The sequence below is a fragment of the Myotis daubentonii genome, chromosome 8, assembly GCF_963259705.1.
Source record: "Myotis daubentonii chromosome 8, mMyoDau2.1, whole genome shotgun sequence".
In the NCBI taxonomy this organism is placed as follows: Eukaryota; Metazoa; Chordata; class Mammalia; order Chiroptera; family Vespertilionidae; genus Myotis; species Myotis daubentonii.
In genome coordinates this window covers 63,228,711-63,254,785 of record NC_081847.1, presented here as the reverse complement: position 1 = coordinate 63,254,785, position 26,075 = coordinate 63,228,711, and the positions used below count along the sequence as shown (strand labels likewise).

At 38.9% G+C, this 26,075-nt stretch overlaps 1 protein-coding gene across 12 annotated transcripts in view; it reads left to right on the top strand.

Annotated features, from left to right (window-relative positions):
- PPP4R1 (protein phosphatase 4 regulatory subunit 1) overlaps positions 1-20,713 on the top strand; it is a 61,758-nt gene extending 41,045 nt beyond the window's left edge. For 9 of the 12 annotated variants that reach the window (XM_059706633.1, XM_059706634.1, XM_059706627.1 and 6 more), the window contains 9 exons: positions 3,750-3,922; positions 5,202-5,297; positions 9,664-9,849; positions 10,564-10,725; positions 15,739-15,839; positions 17,553-17,673; positions 17,770-17,904; positions 18,380-18,521; positions 19,606-20,713. In XM_059706633.1, the coding sequence (XP_059562616.1) occupies positions 3,750-3,922; positions 5,202-5,297; positions 9,664-9,849; positions 10,564-10,725; positions 15,739-15,839; positions 17,553-17,673; positions 17,770-17,904; positions 18,380-18,521; positions 19,606-19,769 (1,280 nt within the window). In that variant the 3' untranslated portion in view covers positions 19,770-20,713. The remainder of the gene's footprint in view (positions 1-3,749; positions 3,923-5,201; positions 5,298-9,663; positions 9,850-10,563; positions 10,726-15,738; positions 15,840-17,552; positions 17,674-17,769; positions 17,905-18,379; positions 18,522-19,605) is intronic. The other 3 variants (XM_059706625.1, XM_059706624.1, XM_059706630.1) reach the window with 3 other exon arrangements.
- The last annotated feature ends 5,362 nt before the right edge of the window (positions 20,714-26,075 follow it).

The following is a 26,075-nucleotide window of genomic DNA, read 5'->3' as shown; positions in this document are numbered from 1 at the left end:
CTCAATGTTAGTAAATACCCACTTTTAAAGCAGCTAAAACGATAACCTTCAGTATCCTTCTAAAACATACAAAACCTTGTGTTCAAACTTTGAAAATTGCATTCTGGTGGTTAAGTTAGCAGTTATCTTTATTTGGCTTTAATATATCATGATTTTTAAATGATTTTCTATTATAATTTTACATTTGGAGGAAAATGATTTGATTAAAGGCAAATTCATATCCTTGATTGTTCAAAGTTAATTTAATTGGAAAATGGTCAGTTTCATTCTTTTTTAGGTTTATTGGGACATAATTTATATCAGTAAAATTTGGCCTCTTGAGTGGACAGTTCTGTGAGATTCGACAAACACATAGAGTTGTGTGTGACCACCACCTCAGTCAAGATACAAAACAGTTTCATCACCAGAACATTCTTTGTCCCCCTTTATAGTCAGTCCTTTCTTCCATGCCCAGCCTCTGACCACCTCTAATCTGTTTTCTGTCCCTATGATCTTGCTTTTTGTAGAATGCCACATACATAGAATCAAGCAGTAACTTTTTTACTCTGTCACTTAACATAATGTGTTTGAGATTTATCCTTGTTTCATGTATCAGTAGTTCATTCCTTTTTGTTATATTCTGAAACAAAAGCAATAGCCGAGGAGTGAATATTTTCAATAGCATATCCTATTTTTTATCTCTCCTGGTAGATTATTTTTTATGAAAACACTAAAGGCCCAGTGCATGAAATTTGTGCCCTTGAAGTGGGGTCCCTCAGCCCGGCCTGCGCCCTCTTTCAGTCCAGGAGCCCTTGGGGGATGTCCGAATGACAGCTTACACCTGCTCCCTGCTGACATCCTTAGTGTAATGGGCAGTGGCTTCTGGCTGAGCGGTGCTCCTCCTATGGGAGCACACTGACTACCAGGGGGCAGCTTCTGCATTGAGCGTCTGCCCCCTGGTGGTCAGTGTGCATCATAGCGACCTGTCGTTTCTTTGTTCATTCCTCAATTGTGGCTTCTGTTGTTGATTCTATTTACCCTGTTGAACCAGCATTCTGCATTTTACTACAACTTGATGTAACAAGAACTACATCATCAAGTTTTGTTTTGTTTGATAAATTAGAATATTCACCAAAATCTTGTCTTTGTATTCTCCCTCCATTTCTCTACACTCTTCCACCCCCAGATGAGGAAAATTGAGACACAGAGAATTACACCTAAAACGAAGGATGCTCATAGCTGAGGATAGTCAACTCTTGATAAATGTTTGTCTTCACAGCTTTCAGCTTTTTGTTTAAATAAATTTCATTATCATTTAACAACTTAAGTTTTATTCAGTTGATCAAACTTCAATAACTTTTATACTTTGTTTTTCTTACACTCCATTTTTATGGAAAAAGGCTGTAAGCCTGTTCTGGGAATTCTCGCTGTGTTTACTACAGTACCTTCTAGTTTTCTGACATGCAGTAGGTACTTAACAAATACTGAAATATTGAATAGCTACTTTAATTTTTTTAACAAGCTAAAAATGATATGTATAGTTTGCTTTTTAAAAAGACCTACATGTACATATAAGCTTCAGTGTATGACTCTGCATTTCAGAAGATGGCTAATACTTATCATGTTTGGCTTAAAATTGTATTGTAAATTTACAAGCTGTAATTGAGAGGTTTCAACACAAATACTATATTGTGATTTAATCAGTTCTCTTTCTGATTTACCTTTTAAACCTACCATGTTTTAAATTTGTCATGTTCTTGCCCCACCGGTGTGGCTCAGCAATTGAGTGTCAACCCATGAACCAAGAGGTCACCAGATCTATTCCCAGTCACCTGGTCAGGGCACATGCCTGGGTTGCGGGCTCGATCCCCACTAGGGGTCGTGCAGGAGGCAGCCGATTGATGAAGTTCCTCTCTCATCAATGTTTCTATCTCTCTGTCACTTTCCCTTCCTCTGTTTCTAAAAATCAGTAAAAGCATAGCTTTAAAAAAATTCAATTACCAAAAAGTTTTAAATTTATCATGTTCTTTCTGTTTATAAGAATAACTTTTACAACATAGCCATTTATTTATTTATTTATTTATTTATTTATTTATTTATTTATTTATTTTATCATTACTTATTGAGCACATACTATGTTCCTGATACTCCCCTAGTTACTAAATATATAGCAGCAACAAACCAGACAAAAATCCCAGCCTCAGAGAGCACAGAAGGTTGGGACAATACATTAACTGCCTGTGTCTAATGGCCTATCGTAAAACATAGCTAGGCAGTGCTAGGGATTTTCTGCTTTGGTTACAGAATTCTTAAGCATTTGATTTCATTGAAATCTGAGGCCATTTTTAATCCATGTTAATTTCATAGTTAATTAAAATTTACTATGCCTTAATTTTCTGTATGTTAGGAGGTGTTTTGAGTTTTTAAAGGCATATACCTTAGTTTTGGATGTTTTTTCTTTTCTAATCTGCCATCGTGGCAAATTGCAGAAAATGTTTACTTTTTGGAAGGGCAGAACTTTAAGCCAAAATTGGAAACTAAATTCTGACCAGTGGCTAAACTTCAGCTTTATAAGCTTCTGTGCCACTTGTTCTTTCCCCTTATCACTGTTGGGTGGGGCATGTCATGGGGGGGTTGGGGGTTGAGGGGGGAGCAAGACTTAGGTTTTTTAAAATTTTAAAGCAGCCCTTGCTTCCCAGTTTAACTCACCTTCCTTGAAGCATTGATGATTTTTAACTTCCTTGTAAGTTTTTGAGCAAAAATTTTAAATGTTTCCATGGACAATAATGAGATATTCCTTTTCAGAAAAAGAAAGCCCTTTCTTAGTTATAACAGAAATAGATCCTACATGAAAGGCCAAAAAGGGAAGTAGTAAAATATGAAGTAGGTGTAAGAGATCCTCTTTTCCAAAATACTTACCCAGGGAATTTGCGGCTTTTCTGTTTTTGTCCAGGACATTTGGGATTGCCAAGCTGATTCAGGATTGAATTTCAGCAGTGCCCAAGTAGAATTATTGATATCAGCTTGATTTACCACAGCTAGGTTCATAGACTACAAAAGGAAAAATGGCCCAAGCTCACAAAATACAGATTTCTTTCCAGTTTAGGCCCAATGAAAGAACTGGGCACTTTTGGCAGTCATGGTCAGAAAAAAATGATTTATCTCAGTTTTGAGTCACTTTCATAAAGAAGGTATAACTCAAAACTTAGTGCTACTTGCCAGATTTAAGAACTTGGTAAGTTGTCAGTTTGGTTTGTTGTAAACAAGACAGTACTCATTTGGGATCTGTGTTTGGGGCAAGTCATTGATTTCATTTTCAAAAAGAATTAGAGAAAAATAAACTGGAACAAGATAGATGTTTAAATGTAACTGCAACAAAAATCTTTGTAATTGCGATTGTTTTATGTTGGCAGGGTTTGTAAAGTGACTGCTCTTCTGCTAAAATAGCTTAATAAGTAAGTCTTATAAGTTCGATTTATGCACTACCCAAACATAGTTAACTCACACTGAAATTGACTCCTTTTAATAAACTGGAGGTACCTCCAAAACTAGATAGCATTTCTCTTTTCATACTAACGCAGAATAATGTACAGTAGTGGATAAGCATTTTTAATCTCATGAAAGCATATTAGTTTTCTACTTTTTCTCTTGAAGGACTAATGATTTACCACGTAGAGGCTTTTTTTTCCAGCTTTTTGGTGGCAGTGTCAAAAAGTACACATTTCATTGTAATTCTGCCACTTATTATCATTTCCCTATTCTGCCTATAGCACAAGTGGACGTGCTGTCTGCTGCGCTGCGAGCTTCCAATCTGGATGCTCATGAAGAGGCCAGCGATACAGAAAAGAGAAGTGATGTGCAAGATGAACTGTGTGTCAGTGAGCAACCAAACTGTAAAATAAATCATGATGCCTCCGTGCCTTTAATCAGCGATGCTGTTGAGGTAACAAACTCAGTAAAGTGTTTATCAAGTGAGAGTAGTTTGAATTAGAAGTGTTTCGTTGGGGAATAGTTGTAGCTAATCACTTTCTAGTTAGTATATTCTGTTTGTTGCTGATTTTCTTAGCTCTACCTTTTGCATAAAGTAAAAGTAAATGTCACCACATCCTATCTGTGACTGGTGATATGTTCAGTGCTTAGAAAGTAAATCCTAATCCTGTCTACATGACCATTTTAGTAGCTTCAATGTTAATGTAGCTTACTGCAGTGAAATAGTCTTACTGGAAACAAAGCCCTTTATCAAGAATAATTAACTCTTCCCTTTTTTTTTTGGAGAGGTGCTTTGTTTCTGATCGGACCATTTCACTGCAGCAAGCAACACAGTATTCTGAGCAGAAGATCAGGACTTGAGGCCATGTTGCGGAGGGCCAGTGGCATTATCTGGACTCTGGAGTGTGAGGGTGGGTACTGTTCCTAGCATCATTTTTGCTGTATACTTGGAGCTGTTCTATATGATCCTTCCTTAATTTCCTACCACATCCCACCAAGCCAGCATCATTTGGTATCAGTATTTCTGATCCCTTGTTTTTATAAACAGAGAAGAACTACACCCCTGAATGCCAGAATCAAATGGTCACAGACAGAGTAGGTTGAATGAAAAGCTCAGGCAAGAGTACCTACGTACACACAGTGGGGATGGCAAGAGGGTTTTTAAACTTTAGTGGATTTCTGTTTTGTTTTTTGGTTGATGACATCTAGTATATTAGAAATTTTGTATAATATAGTTGGTTCAGAATGAATCCCTAACCACGATTATCATTGGAGATTTGAATACTATGCTATCTTTGCATTTTGGAAGGTGTTCTTTTTATTTTGGGGTTGTTTTGTGTGTGGGTTTTTTTTACTGTTAAAAATGTGTATTTGTGAAATTAGAAATAGCCAAGACTAGAAACAGTGGAAGAACTTCATATGACATCCCAAATCCTCTATGTACTATTTTATAAACAAGCTAATTTTAAGTATTTGGGACATTTCAAAATTAATTCTAAATGTTTAATTACTTTTATTCTGAAATTCTTTTTCATACATGTAGCATCCTATTCAGCAAGTTTGATTTAAGGCAGGGGAAGTTCTTAATGAAGCCTTATGTATATTTATAAACTTTTAAAAACATGAAGAACTTATATGTATTTATATCTTTGGCAGTCTCAAAGGTAAGATAGTTTAGATGAAGGAAACTTATAGACAGTTCAACTTTTTAAGTAAATATTTTTTCCTAACAGAACATGGACTCCACCCTTCGTTATATTCATAATGACTCAGACTTGAGCACTAGTAGTAGTTTCAGCCCTGATGAGGAAAGAAGACCTAAAGTACAAGTAAGTGACAAAGGTGCTTTCTTCGGTGTGGCTGTTGTTAATTCCTCTTTTAAAGCTACTTTTCACTGAATTTGTTCTGTTTTAAAAATTAAGACTAATATAGCATGCTTTCTTTTTTCTTTTTTTATTAAATGTATTGGGGTGACATTGGTTAATATGATCATATAGGTTTCAGGTATGGATTTCTTTGTGACAAGATCTGTATGTTGCACCTTGTGCCCACCATCCAAAGTCAAATTTTCTCCTGTCATCAAATATTAGGACCCTCTCCTGTCACCATATATTAGGATCCCCTTCCCTTTGGCAACCACCACACTGCAGTTTGTGTTCACGAGTTTTAGTTTTATGTCCCACATATGAGTGAAATTATATGGTTCTTAGCTTTTTTTGACTGATTTCACTTAGCATAATATTTTCAAGGTCCACCCATATTGTGGCAAATGGCAGTATTTCATCCTTTGTTATGGCTGAGTAGTCTTACACTGTGTATATGTACCACATCTTTATCCAGTCCTCTATTGCAGGACACTTTGGTTGTTCCCATGTCTTGGCCACTGAATAATGCTGCAGTGAACATAGGGGTGCATTTATCTTTGCAAATACATGTTTTCAAGTTTTTTGGGGTATATACCCAGGAAAGGGATTGCTGGGTCATATGGTAGGTAGCTCTATTCTTAATTTTATTAAGAGCCTCCATCCTGTTTTCTATAGTAGATGTATCAGTCCATTCCTACCAGCAGTAAATGAGGATTCCCTTTTTTCCACACCTCTCCAACACTTGCTAGTACTTATCTTGTTCATAATAGCCACTTTAATAGGTGTGAGGTGGTATCTCATTTTAGTTTTGGTTTGCGTTTCCCTAATTGCTAGTAAGTTTGAACATCTTTTCTTCTATTGGCTGTTCATATGTCTTCTTGGGAGAGGTATATTTTCAGGTCCTCTACCCACTTTTTGATTGGGTTTGTTTGTTTGTTTGTTGTTGAGTTTTCTGAGTTGTTTATATATTTTGGAAATTAAACCTTTGTCAGAGCTACTGTTTGCAAATATTATCTCCTACCTGGCTGCCTGCCTCTCTATTTTGTTGTCAGTTTCTTTGCTGTGCAGAAGCTTTTTAGTTTGATATAGTCCCATTCATTTATTTTTGCCTTTACTTCCCTTGCCTTTGAGGTCAAGTTCATAGAATGTTCTTTGTGACCAAGGTTTATAAATTTGGTACATATATTTTCTTCTATGTAAACTGATCAGTAATAAGAAAATTGAAACAACCATCAAAAGCCTCCCCAAAACAAAAGTCCAGGATCAGATGGCTTAGTCAGTGAATTCTACCATTCAAAGAAGACTTAAAACTTATCCTCCTCAAACTCTTCCAAAAACTTAAGAGGCAGTACTTCCTAACACATTTTATGAGGCCAATATAACCCTGATACCAAAACCTGGCAAAGGTAACACACAAAAAAGAAAACTACAGACCAGTATCTCTGATGAATACAGATGCAGAAATCCTAAACAAAATACGAGCAAGTAGAACACAACAGTACATCAGAAAAATAGTATGTAACGATCAAGTGGGATTTATTTCAAGGACACAAGGATGGTTCAACATATGCAAATTAATCAGTGTAATACACCACATTAACAAAAGAAAGGATAAAAATCATATGGTCTTATCAATAGATGCAGAAAAAGCATTTGATAAAATGCAACATCCATTTATGATTAAACACTCAGTAAAATAGGAATAGAAGGAAAGTACCTCAACATAATATCATAAAGTACCTCAGCTAATATCATACTCAATGGGGAAAAACTGAAAGCTTTTCCTCTAAGATCAGGTATAAGACAAGGATGTCCACTCTCACCACTGTTATTCAACATAGTTCTGGACGTCCTAGCCAGAGCAATAAGGCAAGAGAAAGAAACAAAAGGCATTCAAATAGGGAAGGAAAATGTCAAACTGTCACTTGTTGCAGATGACATGATTCTATAGAGGGAGAGAACCCTAAAGACTCCACCAAAAAACTATTACAGTCAAGTTGCAGGATACAAAGCCAATGTGCAAAAATCCATGCCTTCCTGAATATTAACAACAAAACTTCAGAGAAAGACAATTCTTTTTACAGTTGCAACCAAGAAAATAAAATACCTAGGAATCAATGAAGAATATGAAAGACCTATGTACTGAAAATTAAAAGCATTATTAAAAGCGATTGAAAAAGACAACAAAATGGAAAAGTATTCCATGTTCATGGATTGGAAGAATCAACATAGTTGAAATGGCCATATTGTCCAAAGCAAAATACATACTTAATGCAATCCCCATCCAAATCCCAATGTCACTTATTAAAGAAATAGAATGAGAAATCATCAGATTTGTATGGAACCACAAAAGACCCCGAATAGCCAAAACAGTCCTGAGAAAAAAAGAACAAAGCTGGAGGTATCACACTACCTGACTTCAAATTATACTACAGAGCTATGATAATCAAAACAGCATGGTATTGGCAGGGAAACAGACACACAGATCAGTGAACAGAATAGAGAGCCCAGCTATAAAACCACATGTATATGGACAAATGATTTTTGACAAAGCCAGAAACACACAATGGAGTAAAGATAGTCTCTTCAATAAATGGTGCTGGGAAAACTGGAAAGCCACATGCAAGAGAATGAAACTGGATTACAGTTTGCCCCCATGCTTTCAATAAGAAAATTCAAATAAGAATAAAATATAAGCAAAAATCTTTCTCTACTCACACCTCTTATCCCATTTTTCATTCAGAATAATCACAATTTCTTCTGTATTCCTTCATAAATTTATTGTGGATATATAAATATTGTGGGTATATATGTATCCTTTTCTGTTTTTCGAAGAAAAATAGAATCATACCATCATACGAAGTTCATCATGCCTAAGTTGCCAAGAATTCTAAGATACAGCTTGATTTTAGAGATGAAAACATGAAAAAAAGGGAGGGGGACTTAATAAAGTGCCATCAATAACAAGTGGCACTCCAGTTATAGAGATTTTAAATGTGGGAAAATATGTTTATGGAATCATCAGAACATGATAGTTTATGTCTTGCCTTTTGTTTCTTTTTCTTTTTTTTTTTTTTTTAGTTGTATCTTGGAGATCTTTCCATTTGAGCACATAAGGACTCCATTGGGAGCAGGTGCTATAACTTCAGTAGTCCCTCACATGCTTCCAGGTCTCATTGCACTGTCATATTATAAGCGGTGTTACATTCATCATGATTATGCATGTTATTTCCTTCTAGGACTATAAACCTTTTTTAAAAATATATATTTTTATTGATTTCAGAGAGGAAGGGAGAAAGAGAGAAACATCTATGATGAGAGAGAATCATTGATTGGCTGCCTCCTGCATGTCCCCTACTGGGGATCGAGCCCACAACCCGGGCATGTGCCCTTGACTGGAATTAAGTCCGGGACCCTTCAGTCTGCAGGGTGATGCTCTATCCACTGAGCCAAACCAGCTAAGGCTATAAATCTTATTATAAGTGGATTTCCTAGGTCAAATGGTATACTTTATTTTTGTAGGTTCTGTTTATTAAAAATGGAATCGGTCTTTTAAAAATGTTCACAGTCTTTTAAGTATGCTTTTACCACATATTGGAGATATTTTCAAGTCAGTACATGCAGATTGTCCCATTCTTTTAATGAATTTATTTCCATTTTAATTTATTTTTTAAAAGTAGATAAGTTTACATAGTTCAAAATTTAAAAGGTACAAAGGCATTCAGTGATTTTTTTCTTCCCAGTGTTTCTCCTACACCATCCATTTTGCTTCCCCCAAACGAACCAATTTCACCTTTCTTTTGTATATCCTTCCAAAGCTATATTATACGTACATAACCAAGATTGTATATACATTCTTCTTTGTCTCACATTTCTATAAATGGCTAGCTGTGTATACACTTTAACTTTTCATAGATAATTGGTAAATTTCCATCTGAAGGCAGGTGGTGGTGTTTGTTTTTTTTAAAATACATGTTGGTAATAGTGTATAAAAGTACCTGTAACCACATTCACTAGGTTACATCAACCTTTATAATCTTTGCTAACATTGAAAGGTGCTGGTCATATTTTTAATATTTCTTTTAAATTTAGAAATCAATTCTAATTGTCCTTTAAGCTGTTTTCTGTTTTAAGATCTTATTCATTGTTTTTCCTCTAGAGTTGCTTTTATTTATACAGCATGTTTCTTTTCAGTTATATAACTGAAAATTTCAGATTGTTTTTTCTTTACTATTTTAAATGCTATGTTAAATTCATATATTTAAAAGTAAGTTCACCTAACTTATATCTAAACTGCTCAAAATGCATCCCTGTCCTGTCTCTTCATTAGGACGTTGTGCCTCAGGCTCTATTAGATCAGTATTTATCTATGACTGACCCCTCTCGTGCACAGACAGTCGACACTGAAATTGCTAAGCACTGTGCATACAGCCTTCCAGGCGTGGCCCTGACCCTTGGCAGGCAGAACTGGCACTGCCTAAGAGAGACTTACGAGACTCTGGCATCAGACATGCAGGTGAGTAAAAGAGCCAAGGCATTAACAGCATGTGCATATAGAAGGCACAGTGTGTTGCCCTTCAAAACCCAATAGAATTTCTGTTCATGTTCTAGCAGGTACTTGGTATTATAGGAATTATGTGCAGAAGAGCTTGAACCAAAGACCTTTCTTTTTACATTGTTCAAGTTCCACAGTTTGGTGACTTCTTTTTTATCTAAAGTATTAGAAATGATCACATCTGACATGTCTAAGTTCCTAATTTATAAATGTGTTATTATCTAAAATTTATGTGTAGATTAATTCTTAAAACTATAGGATCTCGTTTTCTCCATAGAAGCAGTGTTATAAATGCTTCTATTTAAAAACCTTGATAGAACTGTAGTATTATTGACACTGCGGAGTTTTGAGCTTGGAGTGCTATTAGCTTCGCTGTACAGGTGGGAGAAGGTTAACAATGTGTGCGTGCATGCTCTTCTCTGCACCACACACCACCACACCCTTGGAAAGAGACAGAGTGTGAAACATTGACCGTTGGTAATGTGTCTGGATATCTATCACTTTTTGTGGCTCATGGGCTTTGTTGACTTAGCTTCCTCTGCCACAGTTTTCCAGAGGAACTGAGACCTTAGAAAGCGTAACTGCCGATAAGGGGGAACTACCGTGTTGTCTAAAAGTTAAAGTACTAAGTACTTTGTATTTAGCTTACTAATGCAATTATTTTTATTTCTGCAGTGGAAAGTTCGAAGAACTTTAGCCTTCTCCATCCATGAGCTTGCAGTTATTCTCGGAGATCAATTGACAGCTATAGATCTGGTTCCAATTTTTAATGGATTTTTAAAAGACCTCGATGAAGTAAGGATAGGTGTCCTTAAACACTTGCATGATTTTTTGAAGGTAACTTTAAATTCTTTTGCATAAAAACACACTGAAATTCCACTGTAAATCTAAAATATTAATTTCCTGCTACTACCAAGATCAGTTTCTGTACGTTTTATAGACGAAAATGCATCCAGGAGTTGGTGAGCTGTGACTTAAAAAAAAAAAAAAAATACCATTCTAATCATTTTTGCTGGTGTCATTTTAATTTTTAATTAAAAAAAAAAATGCGCTGCCCTGATCAGTGTGGCTCAGTTGGTTGGAGTGTCGTCCCATACACCAGTAGGTGGTGAAATCAATTCCCAGTCAGGGCACATCCCTGGGTTGTGGGTTAGTCCTCCAGGTCAGGGCAAGTGCAGAGGCAACCAATCGATGTTTCTTATATCAATGTTTCTCTCTCTCTCCTCTCTCCCTCTCCACTTCCTGTCTCTAAAATCCATTTTAAATAAATACACTAAATTTCATTTTTAAAGATGTCAGAACATGTTTATAAATATTTGTACTTTTTCAAAATTAATGAATTAAATATGTGTAAAAGATTTTCATTAACATTAAGTTTTAAGGTTTTATGGGTGTTTCAGAAGAATTTAACCTTAGTCCTCACTCCTTTGATGTGGGAACTTGGTGTCTGAGGTGAACAGCCCTAACTTTACAAATTGCTTGATACTGGCATACTGTTGTTAGACTTTAGCCTTGAAATTGGCACTCTCGTAGTTCTTTTTAAAAAAATTTTTTCAATTACAGTTTATAGTCAATATAAATTTTATTAGTCTCAGGTGTATAGCATAGTGGTTAGACAATCAAATACTTCATAAAGTGTTCCCCCAGTATTTCCAGTACCCACCTAGCCACATAAGCAGCAATTTTCAACCAGTGTGCCACAAAGAATTTTTAAAACATGCAAATACCTGACTATTTGGTCAAGGGCACTGACCTCTTTTCCCTTAGATCAGTGGTTCTCAACCTTCCTAATGCCGCTACCCTTTAATATAGTTCCTCATGTTGTGGTAACCCCCAACCATAAAATTATTTTTGTTGCTACTTCATAACTGTAATTTTGCTACTGTTATGCATCGTAATGTAAATATCTGATATGTAGGATGTATTTTCATTGTTACAAATTGAACATAATTAAAGCATAGTGATTACTCACAAAAACAATATGTAATTATATATGTGTTTTCCGATGGTCTTAGGCGACCCCTGTGAAATGGTCGTTTGACCCCCCAAAGGGGTCGCGACCCACAGGTTGAGAACCACTGCCTTATATTGTCAAATAAAAAAATGACAGTAGCCAACACAATAGTCATCTAATGTGAATGAATCAAAATTATACTCATTTTTTTGTCATATTGGCACAAAATCTATTTTTTGATGTGCTGCAGAATCGTAGTAATTAATTTGTGTGTGCCATGAGATGAAAAAGGTTGAAAATTACTGACATACATAGTTATTACAATACTAGAGGCCCAGTGCACAAAAATTTGTGCACTCGGGGGGGTGGGGGATGTCCCCTCAGCCCGGCCTGTGCCTTCTTGCAGTCTGGGACCCCTCAGGGGATGACCACCTGCTGCCTTAGGCCTGTTCCCTGGAGGATTGGGCCTAAGCTGGCAATCAGACATCCCTCTGGCAGCCCAGCAGGCCTCAGGGGATGTCCACTTGCTAGCAGGGAGCAGGCCTAAACTGCAGTGGGACATCCTTAGTGCTGCTGAGGAGGCAGGAGAGGCTCCCACCACCACCGCTGTACTGGCAGCCATCAGCCTGGCTTGTGGCTGAGCAGAGCTCCCCCATGTGGGAGCGCACTGACCACCAGAGGGCAGCTCCTGCATTGAGCGTCTGCCCCCTGGTGGTGAGTGTGTGTCATAGTGACCAGTCATTCCCAGTCTTTCTGCTGTTAGGGTCAGTTTGCATATTATCCTTTTACTATATAGGATAGAGGCCTGGTGTACGTGTGGGGGCCGGCTGGTTTGCCCTGAAGGTTGTCCCGGATCAGGGTGGGGGTCCTGCTGGGGTGCCTGGCCAGCCTGGGTAAGGGGCTGATGGCTGTTTGCAGCTGGTCACACCCCCTTCAGGGTGGGGGTCCCCACTGGGGTGCCTAGCCAGTCTGGGTGAGGGGCTGAGGGCCATTTTCAGGTTGGCCTGCAACTGAAGCTCCCAACCTCTCCTTTTTTTCTTTTCTTTTTTTGTTCTGGGATTTATTTACCTTCTATAATTGAAACTGTTGCCTTCACTGCGCTCCCAGCTCTGAGGCCGCGGCTGGCTGAAAGCAGGTATCTAGGGTTTGTTTAGCTTCTGTAATTGAAACTTTGTTGCTTTCGGGCTCAGAGCCAGGCCGCGGCAGGCATGGAACCTTGGCTTCCTCCATCACTGGAGCAAGCAAACCTCCTGCTTGCTTCACCTGCGTGGCTGCCGGCCACCATCTTGGTTGGCAGTTAATTTTCATATCTCGCTGATTAGCCAATGGGAAGCGTAGCAGAGGTACGGTTAATTACCCTTTTTGTCTTTTATTAGATAGGATTATTGACTGTATTCTCTATGCTGTACTTTATATCCCATGACTGTTTTGTAACTCTAAATTTGTACTTCTTAATCCCCTCACCTTTTTCACCCAGTCAGCCCCCCAACTTCCCCCCGCTTTGGCAACCAACAGCCCTGTTTTGTGTATGGTTTTATTGTAGTTCTAAGGTTTGAGGAATTACCTTGTAATCCTACTTTTTAAAAAACACTGATACCATGTTGTTGTATTTTATACAGATTATACTGAAATTTTTCTAATTTTCCTAATTAATGTCCTTCGTGGCTATTTTTCCCTCAATTCAGAATCCAATTAAGAATTGCATATTGGCCGAAACCGGTTTGGCTCAGTGGATAGAGCGTCGGCCTGCGGACTGAAGGGTCCCAGGTTCACTTCCGGCCAAGGGCATGTACCGGGGTTGCGGGCACATCCCCAGTGGGAGATGTGCAGGAGGCAGCTGATCGATGTTTCTCTCTCATCGATGTTTCTAACTCTCTATCTCTCTCCCTTCCTCTCTGTAAAAAATCAATGGAATATATTTAAAAAAATAAAAAAGAATTGCATATTGAATTTAAATATCATGTATCTTTAGCCCCCCTGAAATCTAGAATAGTTCCCCTGACTTTTTGTTTTTAATGAAATTGGCATTTTTGAAGAGGCCACGCCAGTTGTTTTGCAGAATGCCCCTCAATTTGAAATTGTCTGATTGCTGTTACACAATTAGATTCAGGTTAAACAGGTTTCCTTTGCAGGAATATTACCCATCTGTGTAGGTCAGCAGGAGTTTTCTGAATGCATCATATCAGGCCTAACATGATGTTAGCTCTTGTGATTACTGGTGACGCTGAGTCCCGTCACTTGGTTCTGGTAGTTTCGGCTCACTTCCTCCATTGTAAAACAACCTTTCACCTTTGTGATTAGTAGCTTCTTGATGAGGTGATCTTCCAAACTTTGAACATCTTTTTCCCCAAATCTTTCACCCAGTGCTTTTTTCATCCATGCATCTCAATAAGGTTCTTGCCTGAATCAGTTGGTACTGTGTTGGCTGTAAAATACCGATTTTCTGTTTTTATAATTCCTTCTACACTTATTAATTGCCTTTCTCATGTAAAGATAACCTTTTTTTTTTTCCTTACCCTTTTTGGAAATATTTTAGTATTTGTGTGATCTCTAGAATTACTTTTTTATGTAATGTAACATAATCCATTTTTATCATTTGTTTTGAACGTTAAATTTGACTAATTTGATATTGTTATCTCTACTTCTAGTCTAATAACTTTTTCCACTTTATTTTTTTTTTCATGGTAAAAACTTTTGTTAATAACGTTAATATATTTAGTAATTTTTTTCAGTTCCACCACATATATGCAGTAGTTTCAGAATTACTCCACTAGTAATAATTGCAACATGAAATCAACTAAGTCATGTTGAAGATTTCCTTCAGCACTTTCTATTCTTAGAACATATCCCATGAAGATGTATGGTCAGAGTACTAAGTTCACTCTGTGATTCTTATCTATTTATGTACACTTATGTTTATTTGCTTCTATTTATATAAAATTTTAGGATTCCCCCCATGTTGACTATAAACCTACTTTTAAATATTTGTAGAGCAACTATCAGGAAAGGGTGGGGCAAAAGTAGGTTTACAGTTGTGAGTACACAAAACAGTTTATTCTTATACTAGAGGCCCGGTGCACAAAATTTGTGCACGGGTAGAGTCCCTAGGCCTGACCAGCGATCAGGGCCTATTTTGGGGGCAATGGGCTGGTGATCGGGGGGGCCCTTGCTGCCACCCACCTTGGCCGGCTTGGCGCCAGCCCTGCCCCCCGCTGCCACTGCCGGTGGCCTCCCTCTGTGGGGCGACCAGGGGGATGCTCGGGGGCCCCCTGCTGGCACCTGCCTTGGCTGGCCTGGGGCCTGCGGGCTGGGGGCAGCTCCTGTGTTAAGAGTCTGTAAGAGTCTGCCCCCTCGTGGTCAGTGCGCATCATAGTGACCAGTCGTTCTGCCATTCAGTTGATTTGCATATTAAGCTTTTATTATATAGGTTAAATTATTTTTTTCTATATGAACAACAATAAGCCTACTTTTGCCACCACCCTGTATTTATTGAACACCTGTTATGTGCCATCATAGTGCCATCTGCTGGGCATATATATGTGAATAAGAACATAATTTCTGTCTTCAGAGAGTTCATGATAATGAAGGTGTCATGTGAATAAAGTAGATGTGCTGTAATAAAGCTATGCTATGGTACTGTAGAGTTCAGTGGAAGTCACTTGCTGGATCAAGAAACAAACCTTTGAAAAGAGGATAATGACTCTTAAAGGTAAAGGTAAATGGGATTATCAGGGAAAAGAACCTAATACCTATTTTTAAGACCGTTAAATGTATTTACTGAATGTATTCTCCTGTAAAAAATGAACCATATCATTTATAGTCATTTTTAAGCAGTCTGGTAAAAGAAGTAATGTCTGTGCTTTGTCCTAGTGAATTTGTTGTTGTTGTTATTTCAGCTTCTTCATATTGACAAAAGAAGAGAATATCTTTATCAACTTCAGGAGTTTTTGGTGACAGATAATAGTAGAAATTGGCGTTTTCGAGCTGAACTGGCTGAGTAAGTTCTGACAGTTTATTAGACTATGTTTTGGAAGGGTGTGTATTTATTTTAGCGTTTCTGGGTTCATTACTTCGTGTAGATCCAATTTTCTGTCTGGTATCCTGCTCTTTAACATTTCTTGTAATGCAGGGAATTTTCTTTGCTTTTATTTATTTATTTTTAGTCTGTTTCTCTCTCTCCCTCTCTCTCTTTTTAATTGTGGTAAAATACACATAACCAAAGTTGCAATTGATGACGTATAGTATGTTGATAGTATTATACTGCCATTACCACTCTCTAATGCTAGACCATTTCATCATCTCAGAAGGAAACCTTCACCCATCTCCACGCCCACCCATCCTCTAGCAGTCACTAACCTACTTCTGTCTCTGGATTCGCCTGTTCTGAGCATTTTATATACAGAACTATATAACATGTGGCTTTTTGTGTCTGGCTTCTTCACTCAGCATAATGTCTTTAAGATTTATTCACAGGTAGATTTGTTCTTATTATAGATCTTAACCTCAGCATACAATTTTTTTTTCTTATTAAATCAAGAACTTTCACTCTTTCACTTAAAGGAAACACTTAACAGCTTCTCCTTGGCAGATCCGATTTGCCAGCATCACTGCTCTTGTGCGTTGGGACCAGTAATTAAGTTAGGGTCCCTTGAACCCAACAGGCTCTGTGATGCCTCAGCAGGCAGTGTGAGACTCAGCTCCTGAGTGGCCAGCAGGTGGGCAGGGTGTGCAGTGGGGAGATGCTGACAAAGGGATGATTCAGTCCCAGGCAGGCAGGAACAGGATTACTTGAGATTTCATCACACTACTCAGAACGGTGTGCAATTTAAAACTTACGGTTTTCTTAATCCTGGAATTTTCCATTTAATATTTTTGGACCATGATTGACATCTGGTTACTGAAACCATGACCACAATTCACTTCCTGCTGATTACAAATGTAAATAATATTAAACATAAAATCTGAAAGGCAAAATTCTTATTCATATTCAAGTTATTTCTTCATGAGCATTGTTGCATCTACTCAAATTAGCCTGATGAATGCTGCTAGTCCTTAGTTCCCATCAGACGTAATGGGAAAGTTGGTAGAGGACCACTTACTATGTTATCCCTAGTAAATGTATCATTGCCTCAGAAGCTGTACTTAATAAGTAAGTACACTGATAGAACTCTCATTTATGTATTTATTTACAAACAAAACTTTTTTAAAAATATTTTTTTATTTTCAGAGAGGAAGGGAGAGGTAGAGAGAGAGAGAAACATCAATGATGAGAGAGAATCATTGATCGGCTGCCTCCTGCACATCCCACACTGGGGATCGAGCCCCCAATCCGGGCATGTACCCTGACTGGGAATTGAGTCTTGACCTCCTGGTTTATAGGTCATCCCTCAACCACTGAGCCAAGCTAGCTGGGCTAGAACTCTCTTATTTACATAATTGATTGTAGATGGAGGTTTCTCAGCACATTCTAAACAGTTACTATGAGAAAAATGTGTTTTGTGTTCCAATTGAACATACTAGGGAATGCTTTGCAGACATAGCCATACAGAGACAGGAGGTGATGCTCTGCATGAGAGACCAGGTTAATTATTAGTCTTTGCCTGTGTCCATCTTACAAATATCCAGTATTACAAATTATTCAGATGATCAACCTGTTTTCATTCGTCTTGTTTTAAAATTGTAACTGTATTTTTATAACTCACTTTTGTAGACAGCTGATCTTACTCCTAGAGTTATACAGTGCCAGAGATGTTTATGATTATTTACGCCCCATTGCTCTGAATCTATGTGCAGATAAAGTCTCTTCTGTTCGTTGGATTTCCTACAAGTTGGTATGTTTTAAGATTTTTATAATTTTAGGTCAGCAAAGTATTTAATAAGATCATAAAACAAAGTTATTCCTCACTTCTCCATGTTCTCTCTCCTAGGTCAGTGAGATGGTGAAGAAGCTGCACCTGGCGACACCACCGACATTTGGCGTGGACCTCATCCATGAGCTTGTAGAAAATTTTGGTAGATGTCCCAAGTGGTCAGGTCGTCAAGCCTTTGTCTTTGTCTGCCAGGTAAGCAAAGACTCGGCCATTTGTGACACTTTTTTTTTTAAATCTAGAACTAGGTTTTATTCTTTTACTCTTTATCTCTCTCAACACCCTCTTTATTCTTGAAGGACAGAACTTTGCCACCTGGCTGATTATAGGATCCCCTATTCCTCGGTTGGGTATCTGCCTGGTTCACCAATCATTTATAAAGTCCGCTGAGCTCTTTGTAAAGCTGTCCCCAAGAGGGCACTCGGGGTCTGTGGAGCAGGGCGCGGTGTGAGAATGAATGTGACCGAGAACCCTCCAGGTCTGTGGAGCAGTTGAAAAACTGTCTCAGTGGGGGTTTAATAATGTCATTTTTGTTTTGAGTTGACAAGTGCCTGGAATATTGGTTTAAAATCTGTAGCAATTGTTATTAAAAGACTTTTCTTAGCTAGTATTATGGCTTAAGTAGACTAACTAAATTTGCAACTCTAAAGCAGTTACTGCCTTTCCCCAGACTGTCATTGAAGATGATTGCCTTCCCATGGAACAGTTCGCTGTGCATCTGATGCCACATTTGCTAACCTTAGCAAACGATAGGGTTCCAAATGTTAGAGTGCTCCTTGCGAAGACACTACGACAAACTCTACTAGAAAAAGGTGGGTACACGACTCTTAGGAAAAGTGTCTGTGGCGGGGAGGAGATTCATAGACTATGTGAACAGATAAGGGCGACGAAAGGGACCTTTAATTATTGCCCTGCTAGTGAACTTTTTATAATTTAAAACTTACTAGTTTGAATATTGCACATTCACTTATGACTGAAAAGTCACTGCCCTTGGAGCGCCATCCCCACCCTCTTGACATCTGTTATGTTGTTTGGGGCCCAGGAGGCATGTTTGTGTTTCCTCCTCATTTTCATTCTTACGCAGAAGACATATGCCCCGTATTATTTACTTTGATGCAAATTATAACTCCTCGAGATTCAGGTTGTTTTATTTCTTACAATCCCCCAAAATGTCTCAAATATCATTTCAATGCATGAACTCATGAATGAATCATAGAAAGACGGTTTTTTTGTTTGTTTGCTTTTTAAGTATTTTATTGATTTTTTACAGAGAAGAAGGGAGAGGGATAGAGAGTTAGAAACATCGATGATTGAGAAACATGGATCAGCTGCCTCCTGCACACTCCCCACTGGGGATGTGCCTGCAACCAAGGTACATGCCCTTGACCGGAATCGAACCTGGGACCCTTGAGTCTGCAGGCCGACGCTCTATCACTGAGCCAAACCGGTTAGGGCAGAAAGACGTTTTTAATAGACTTCAAAGAATATGGGTAAATTAATATTGCTTTTTTCTCCTTTGGAATTCATTTAATTTTTTAAAATAGCAATTACAATAAAACAGCTAGAGAAGACTGGTTTTCAGTATATGTTTGGAATTTTGGAAGTGTTCCTTTTACTGAGCTAATTAGCTGTAACACATAAGTTTTTATGTATTTATTAGCTTCACTGCCATTGAACATCATGAGACGAGATTTAGTCAAATTATATCTGATAATTCTCTTACGCATGGGGAATTTTTAATATAAAATCAATTTGGATTACTGTTTATAATTCAATATAGCTTGTGTTTATACTTGTAGAAAATCCTGTTTTATAATGATTAAGTACTTTGTATACTTGTGCTTATCAAAACTGAAAGTTAGACTGATTTTGTTTGCAATCTGCACTTGTCTCCAGATTATTTCCTAACCTCGGCCAGCTGTCACCAGGAGGCTGTGGAACAAACCATCATGGCTCTTCAGATGGATCATGACAGTGACGTCAAGTACTTTGCAAGCATCCACCCTGCCAGCACCAAAATTTCTGAAGATGCTATGAGCACAGCTTCCTCAACCTACTAGCATGCTTCAGCCTCGGTGTCTTTCCCACTTCCTAGGAAGCCGAGGTTCGACACGTGCTCCACATGCGTGTGAGCTGGACACTTTGAGGATGAAAAGAGACCTTCCTCTCTTGCAGACTTAATTGCAGATGCAAGTTGCTTACACCGACACCAGGGATTTTAAGAGTCAAGAGAAAGTACAGTAAACACTATTATCTTATCTTGACTTTAAGGGAAAATAATTTCTCAGAGGATTGTAATTGTCACCGAAGCCTTAAAGCCTTCTGTCTTCCTGACTGAATGAAACTTGAATTGCAGAGCATTTTCCTTATGGAAGGGACAAGATTCCCAGAGACCTGCGTTTCTTCCCCTGGTTTTATTTAATGACCGATAGATGGAATTATAGCCAGACGGCGGCTGTGAGCCAGGACACGAGAGAGACCTTCAGTATTAGCCTCACTGTTTCCACACAGGCAAGGACCTGTGCGCCTGTGACTAGCCGCCCAGTCCAGCCCTAAGTGTGAATAGTTTTTGACGTGTGTAAATGGGAAAGGAGATTTTTTAATTTCTCATAAGGGCTTGATGGTAACACTAAAGTAGACTATGATTTTAACTCATAAATGCAGCATATTGCTGTACGCATTTACGTGTGCCGAGTTATCTATGTCCTGAATTTTTTCATGCTGGTCATGACCTGAATGACATATATTAGCACGTATACTGTGTGTCGGGTGTTTCTAACTGGATCATGATCAGCCCTGAGGTGCATCTTTTCCTTCCCATACTGTACATACCTGTGACACTCTTAGGAGTGCTGCAGTCTTTAATCATGCTGTTTAAAACTGTTGTGGCACAAGTTCTCTTGTCCAAATAAAATTTATTAATAAGATCTGTATAGAGAGAGATATACAGTTTTGATTGTTTTATAGATGTCTGCGAATAAATGCAATTTGTGACCTGTATTAATGATTTAGTATAAAATGGGAAAACTAGATTAAAAATATGTCTTTTAACTAGTTTAGTAATTTCTTTGACATCGGCTCATGCCCCCGGGCTGGGTTCCACGCTTGGCAGGTGGCAGAGGCATCCTGAGCGCTGTGCTCGCTGGGGCTGGTCGAGGTGTCTTGTCTCTCAGCAGGTGTGTTAGGTCAATGGCACCCAATTCCTGGAGCCTGTCTACTGTGCAGTCTTTGTTACACAGATCTTCCAAGGGGGAAAAAATGGGCTTCCAGAGGCAGTTATAAAAGCAAGCAAGCAAAGCTAAAAAATTAATGATTCAGCAGTTCTTTGAAATCCTCCCAGAAGCAAAAACAAAACTGCAAAAGAATTCATACTCAAACTATTAACTTCACAATAGATAAATGAATAGAGTGGCAATAATTCTGTCCTTGGAGGGACTTAACACTGGTGGCTGATCTCAGAAGATATTCTGGTATCTCAGGACTTTTGAATAACCAAGGTGAAGAGGAAAACTACATTTTTCTCAGCCCATTGCCAGGTGTGTCAACCACACAAGTCCCTGTCTCCCCACCCTGCCTGACTCCTAGGTCATGGCACACTGAGTGCTGTCTGCTGCCCTTCCTCTTGTCTGGGGGAAAGTTTTGTGAGCTTTCAGAGTATCCCTCACTAAACCAGCAGACTTCCTCTTTGCCGGGTGGAGTGGCTTGGGGGTCACCTTTTTGCCAAGTCTTGGGGGTATTTCTGTGAGCCAGACCACTGTTGAGTTGTTGTTTTTATAAGTTTTTACTGATTTTTAGAGAGGGGGGAAGAAAGAGGAAGAGATAAACATGAAGATCTATCGGCTGCCTCCTGCATGCCCCCACCAGGGATCGAGCCCAACTTGGGCACATGCCCTGACCAGGAGTCGAACCAGTGACCTCTTGATACATGGGGTAATGCTCAATCACTGAGCGACACTGACCGGGCCAACTGTCAGTTTTCTAGAGTGACCCAGGCAGGTGCTGAGTTCCTGAGAGCGCCACCTTGTTAATGCCCTAAGAGCTGCCCAGGCTGCCGGCATACTGTCGGGGAACATTGCTCTGGGTGATGCTTAGTCTGCTGGGCAGGCACGGGTGCACTGTGGGTGCTGACTATTCTCAGACTCCTTGGTCCAGGTCCCACTTTCTATCTGGAAGAGAAGCTCCCTGCACACTGCAAGCTGACTATACCAGAGGAAACGTCCAGAATCTCACATCCCCTCCAGTGTCAGCGTTACAGAGGAACATGGAATGCTTGAAGCACCAGCCATGTGTGGTAGTGTATTTGGGGGGCGTTGGGGAGCAATGCTGCGCACATGCATCTCAGGGCAGGCGGGAGCTGCGAGAAGGGGGTGGCACAGCTTAAAACTGACCTCCTATATATAGGAAAGAGCACTGTGTGCCAGGCTCCAGGACACATTCTCTTTCCCATGTATGGTAACATTTCTGTACATTCCAGGAGACAGAAGCAGTGAACGAAAGGGAGGAAAAGAAGGACCCAACTCAACCAAGCAGATGGCCTCTTTAAGATGAATAATCCTCTCACTCAAACCAGAGGAAAAGAAGTTGAGCCTGAAATAATCGTAAGCAAGCCTGTGGTTTCTGTTGTATTTTTGAATTTCTGCTATAAGCTTTTATAAACTCATGCTGGATGTAGAACATCTAGTAGGGCCACTGGGAGGAGCTGGCCACAAGAGAGGCACCAATGGGAGGAATGGGAAGAAGGCTGGCTGGGCTCATTGCACCCAGTGCGCCTTGTACTAAGCCCATGGATGGACACCCTGGGCGACCCACATGGAGAGTGGCCAGGCCCCATGACAGGGCCTACAAGTTCATGTAGGATTTCCTTCCCACTAGAAAAGCAGTTGGCATTTTAGGGGAGAGTGGGGAAGGAGACCCAACTTTCAGATCCTCCATCAGAAATTCCAAACAGTAGTTTTGTGATCCCTTGAGTAGGAATATTTTGACCTTACAAAAATTCCAACAGCCCAGCCAGAGTGGCTCAGTTGGTTGTGTCACCCTGTATAACAGAAAGTTGACTACTCAAATTTGTCAGTTCACATACCTGGGTTTCAGGTTCGAGCCCCATTCGGGGCATATACAGAAAGCAACTCATCAGCCCTGGCCGGCTTGGCTGAGTGGATAGAGTACCAGCCTGCGGATTGAAGGGTCCCAGGTTCGATTACGGCCAAGGGCATATGCCTGGGTTGCGGGCTTGATCCCCAGTGGGGGGCGTGCAGGAGGCAGCCGATCAATGATTCTCTCTCATTGATGTTTCTCTCTCTCCTTCTCCCTTCCTCTCTGAAATCAATACATATTTTTTTTAAAAAGCAACTAATCAAATGTTTCTCACATCGATGCCCCCCCCTCTCCCCCCTCCCTCTTTTCTTCCCTCCCTCCTCCCTCCCTTCCTCTCTCTAAACATGTCCTCAGGTGAGGATTAAAAAGAAAAATTGCAACAGTAACATGTTTTTGATGAAGGAATTTTCTGAATTCCATTAAGCCAATTTTTATTTTTAATCACCCAAGGATACTGATTTTAGAGGGAGGGAGGGAGAGGGAGAGAAACATTGATTGCCTCCCGTATGCATTCCTACAAGGGATCGGACCCGCAACCTGGGTAAGTGCCCCAACAACACTCCAACCAACTAAGCATCACTGGTCAGGGCCCATTAAGCCAGTTTAATTCCTGAATCCATTTTCTATAGAGAATTAATAAACTATTTTTAGTTTTATCCTACAGAAATTATTTTCAGTAGGAATTCTTTTCCTTGAAAACGTTGACAAATATTCCATTCAGTTATTAGATTTTATCCTGTGACATTTTACAGTACTATTGTATTTATTTTTTAGGTCAAGTTTTGTTGATTTAAATTTGGCAAGATTTGTTATTTGTAGCTTTTACTTGGTAATTTTAGCTGATTTTACCATAAGACTCTTTCATACTGATTAGGTGTCTTTTTGTTCTTTTTGATTGGGGTAAAGTTGGTTAATAACATTGTTTCAGGTGTATAACGTTATGACATCTGACTACTTGATTGTGTGCTCACCATCCCAAGTTAAGTCTCTTTCCGTCACTATTTGATCCTGCTTACCCTCATCTTCCTCCCTCCACCCCTCTGCCATTCTGTTCAATCTGATATTTTTAATATCCCACATGAGTGAAATCATACAATTGTCCTTTTCTGACTTCTTTTCACTTAGCATGATACTCTGAAGATCCATCCATATTGGCCCAATTGGCAATATTTTACCTTTTTTATAGCTGAGTAGTATTCCATTGTATATATGGTACCACATCTTTATTCAATCATCTGTCAGACACAGGTTGTTTCCATGTTTTGGCTATTGTGAATATTGCTGCAATGAACATAGGTGTACATATGTCTTTATAAATAAGTGTTTTCAATTTTTGTGGGTAGATAACCAGGAAGAGGGATTACTGGGTCATAAAGTAGTGTATGAATATGTATGTATGTGTATATACATATATACACACACACACACACTTAAAAGATTTTTAAAATTGATTTTTAGAGAGGGAGAAACATCCATGTGAGAGTGAAACATTGCTTAGCTGCTTCCTGCACACCCCCTACCAGGGATCTAGCCCACAACCCGGACAATCCAGACAAGCGCCCTGACTAGGAATCAAATTGGCAAACTTTCGGTGCACTGGGTGATGCCCAACCGAGTCACACTGCCAGGGCAGTAGCTTATATTTTCAATTTTTGAGGAAACTCCATACTGTTTTCTATAGTGACTGCACCAATTTACATTCCTACCAGCAGTGTATAAGGATTCCCTTTTCCTTAAATCCTCTCCAGTACTTATGGTTGGCCTTATTGATAACAGCCATTCTAACAAGTGTAAGGTAGTATCTCATAGTGATTTTTATTTGTATCTCTCTTTGAATGATAAGCTTCTTTTCCTATCCTAGGGAAAATGTCTAATTCAAATCCTCTGCCCATTTTTTTTTTAATATATTGAGTTTTTACAGAGAGGAAAGGAGAGAGATAGAGAGCCAGAAACATCGATGAGAGAGAAACATCAACCAGCTGCCTCCTGCACACTCCCCACTGGGGATGTGCCTGCAACCAAGGTACATGCCCTTGACCGGAATCGAACCTGGTACCTTTCAGTCCACAGGCCGACGCTCTATCCACTGAGCCAAACCGGTTTCGGCCTCTGCCCATTTTTTAATTGGACACTCCAACCGAGCCATAGTTGGTTTGTTGTTGTTGAGTTCTTTATGTATTTAGGATATTAGCCCCATATTGGAGGTATGTTAGTTTGATGTAGTCCTATTCATTTATTTTTGCTTTTACTTCCCTTGCCTTTGGAGTTCACAAAAACCCCTCGGGTTTAGTGCCCATGTTTTGTTCTGTGTGTTTTGTTTCAGGTCTTATGTTGAAGTCTTTAATCCATTTTGAATTAATTTTTATGCATAGTACTAGCATCTAATTTTCTTCTTTTGCATGTGACTTTCTAGTTTTCCCAACACCATTTATTGAAGAAACTTTCCTTTTTCCAGTGTATGTTTTTGGCTCCTTATATAGTTGGCATATACTAATATGTGTGGTTTAGGCTTCTGGGCAATTCTGTTCTTATTGGTGTCTTTTTCTGCCAAAACCATACTGTTTTTATTACTGTAGCTTCATAAAATAGTTTGAAGCCAAGGAGTATGATACCTCTAGCTTTGCTTTTTTTCTTCAATGTAGCTTTGGTTATTCAGAGCTATTTGAGATTCCATAGAAATTTGAAGATTTTTTTGTTCTATTTCTGTGAAAAATGCCATATTAATGGGATTACATTAAATTTGTATATTGTTTTTTATGTAATAAGACCATTTCAACACCACCAACCTATGAACACAGAACATCTTTACATTTCCTTGTGTCTTCACTTTCTTTAAACATCATCTTGTAGTTTTCAGTATACAGGTAGGTCTCGCCTTCACTTCCCTTAAGTTTATTAGAGGTATGCTATCATTTTTTATGCAATTCTAAATTGGATTGTTTTCTTCATTTTTCTTTCTGATGTTTCATTGGTAGTATAGAACACAAAGAATTTTTGTACATTGATTTTGTATCCTATGACTTTGCTGTTTATTGTTTTTAACAGTCTTTGGTGGAGTCTTTAGGGTTTCCTATATGTAGAATCATGTAATCGCAAATAGTGAATTTTCTTTCTTTCCAATTTGGATGGCTTTTCTTTCTTTTGCCTGATTGTTGTGGCTAACACAGTGTCTTGTTCCTCTGTCTGATCAGCTGTGTTTACTGTTAATGATACCAATAGCTGTTATTAATTGGATACAAAACATCTATTGGGCAGTGTCTTGAGAGAGGAAT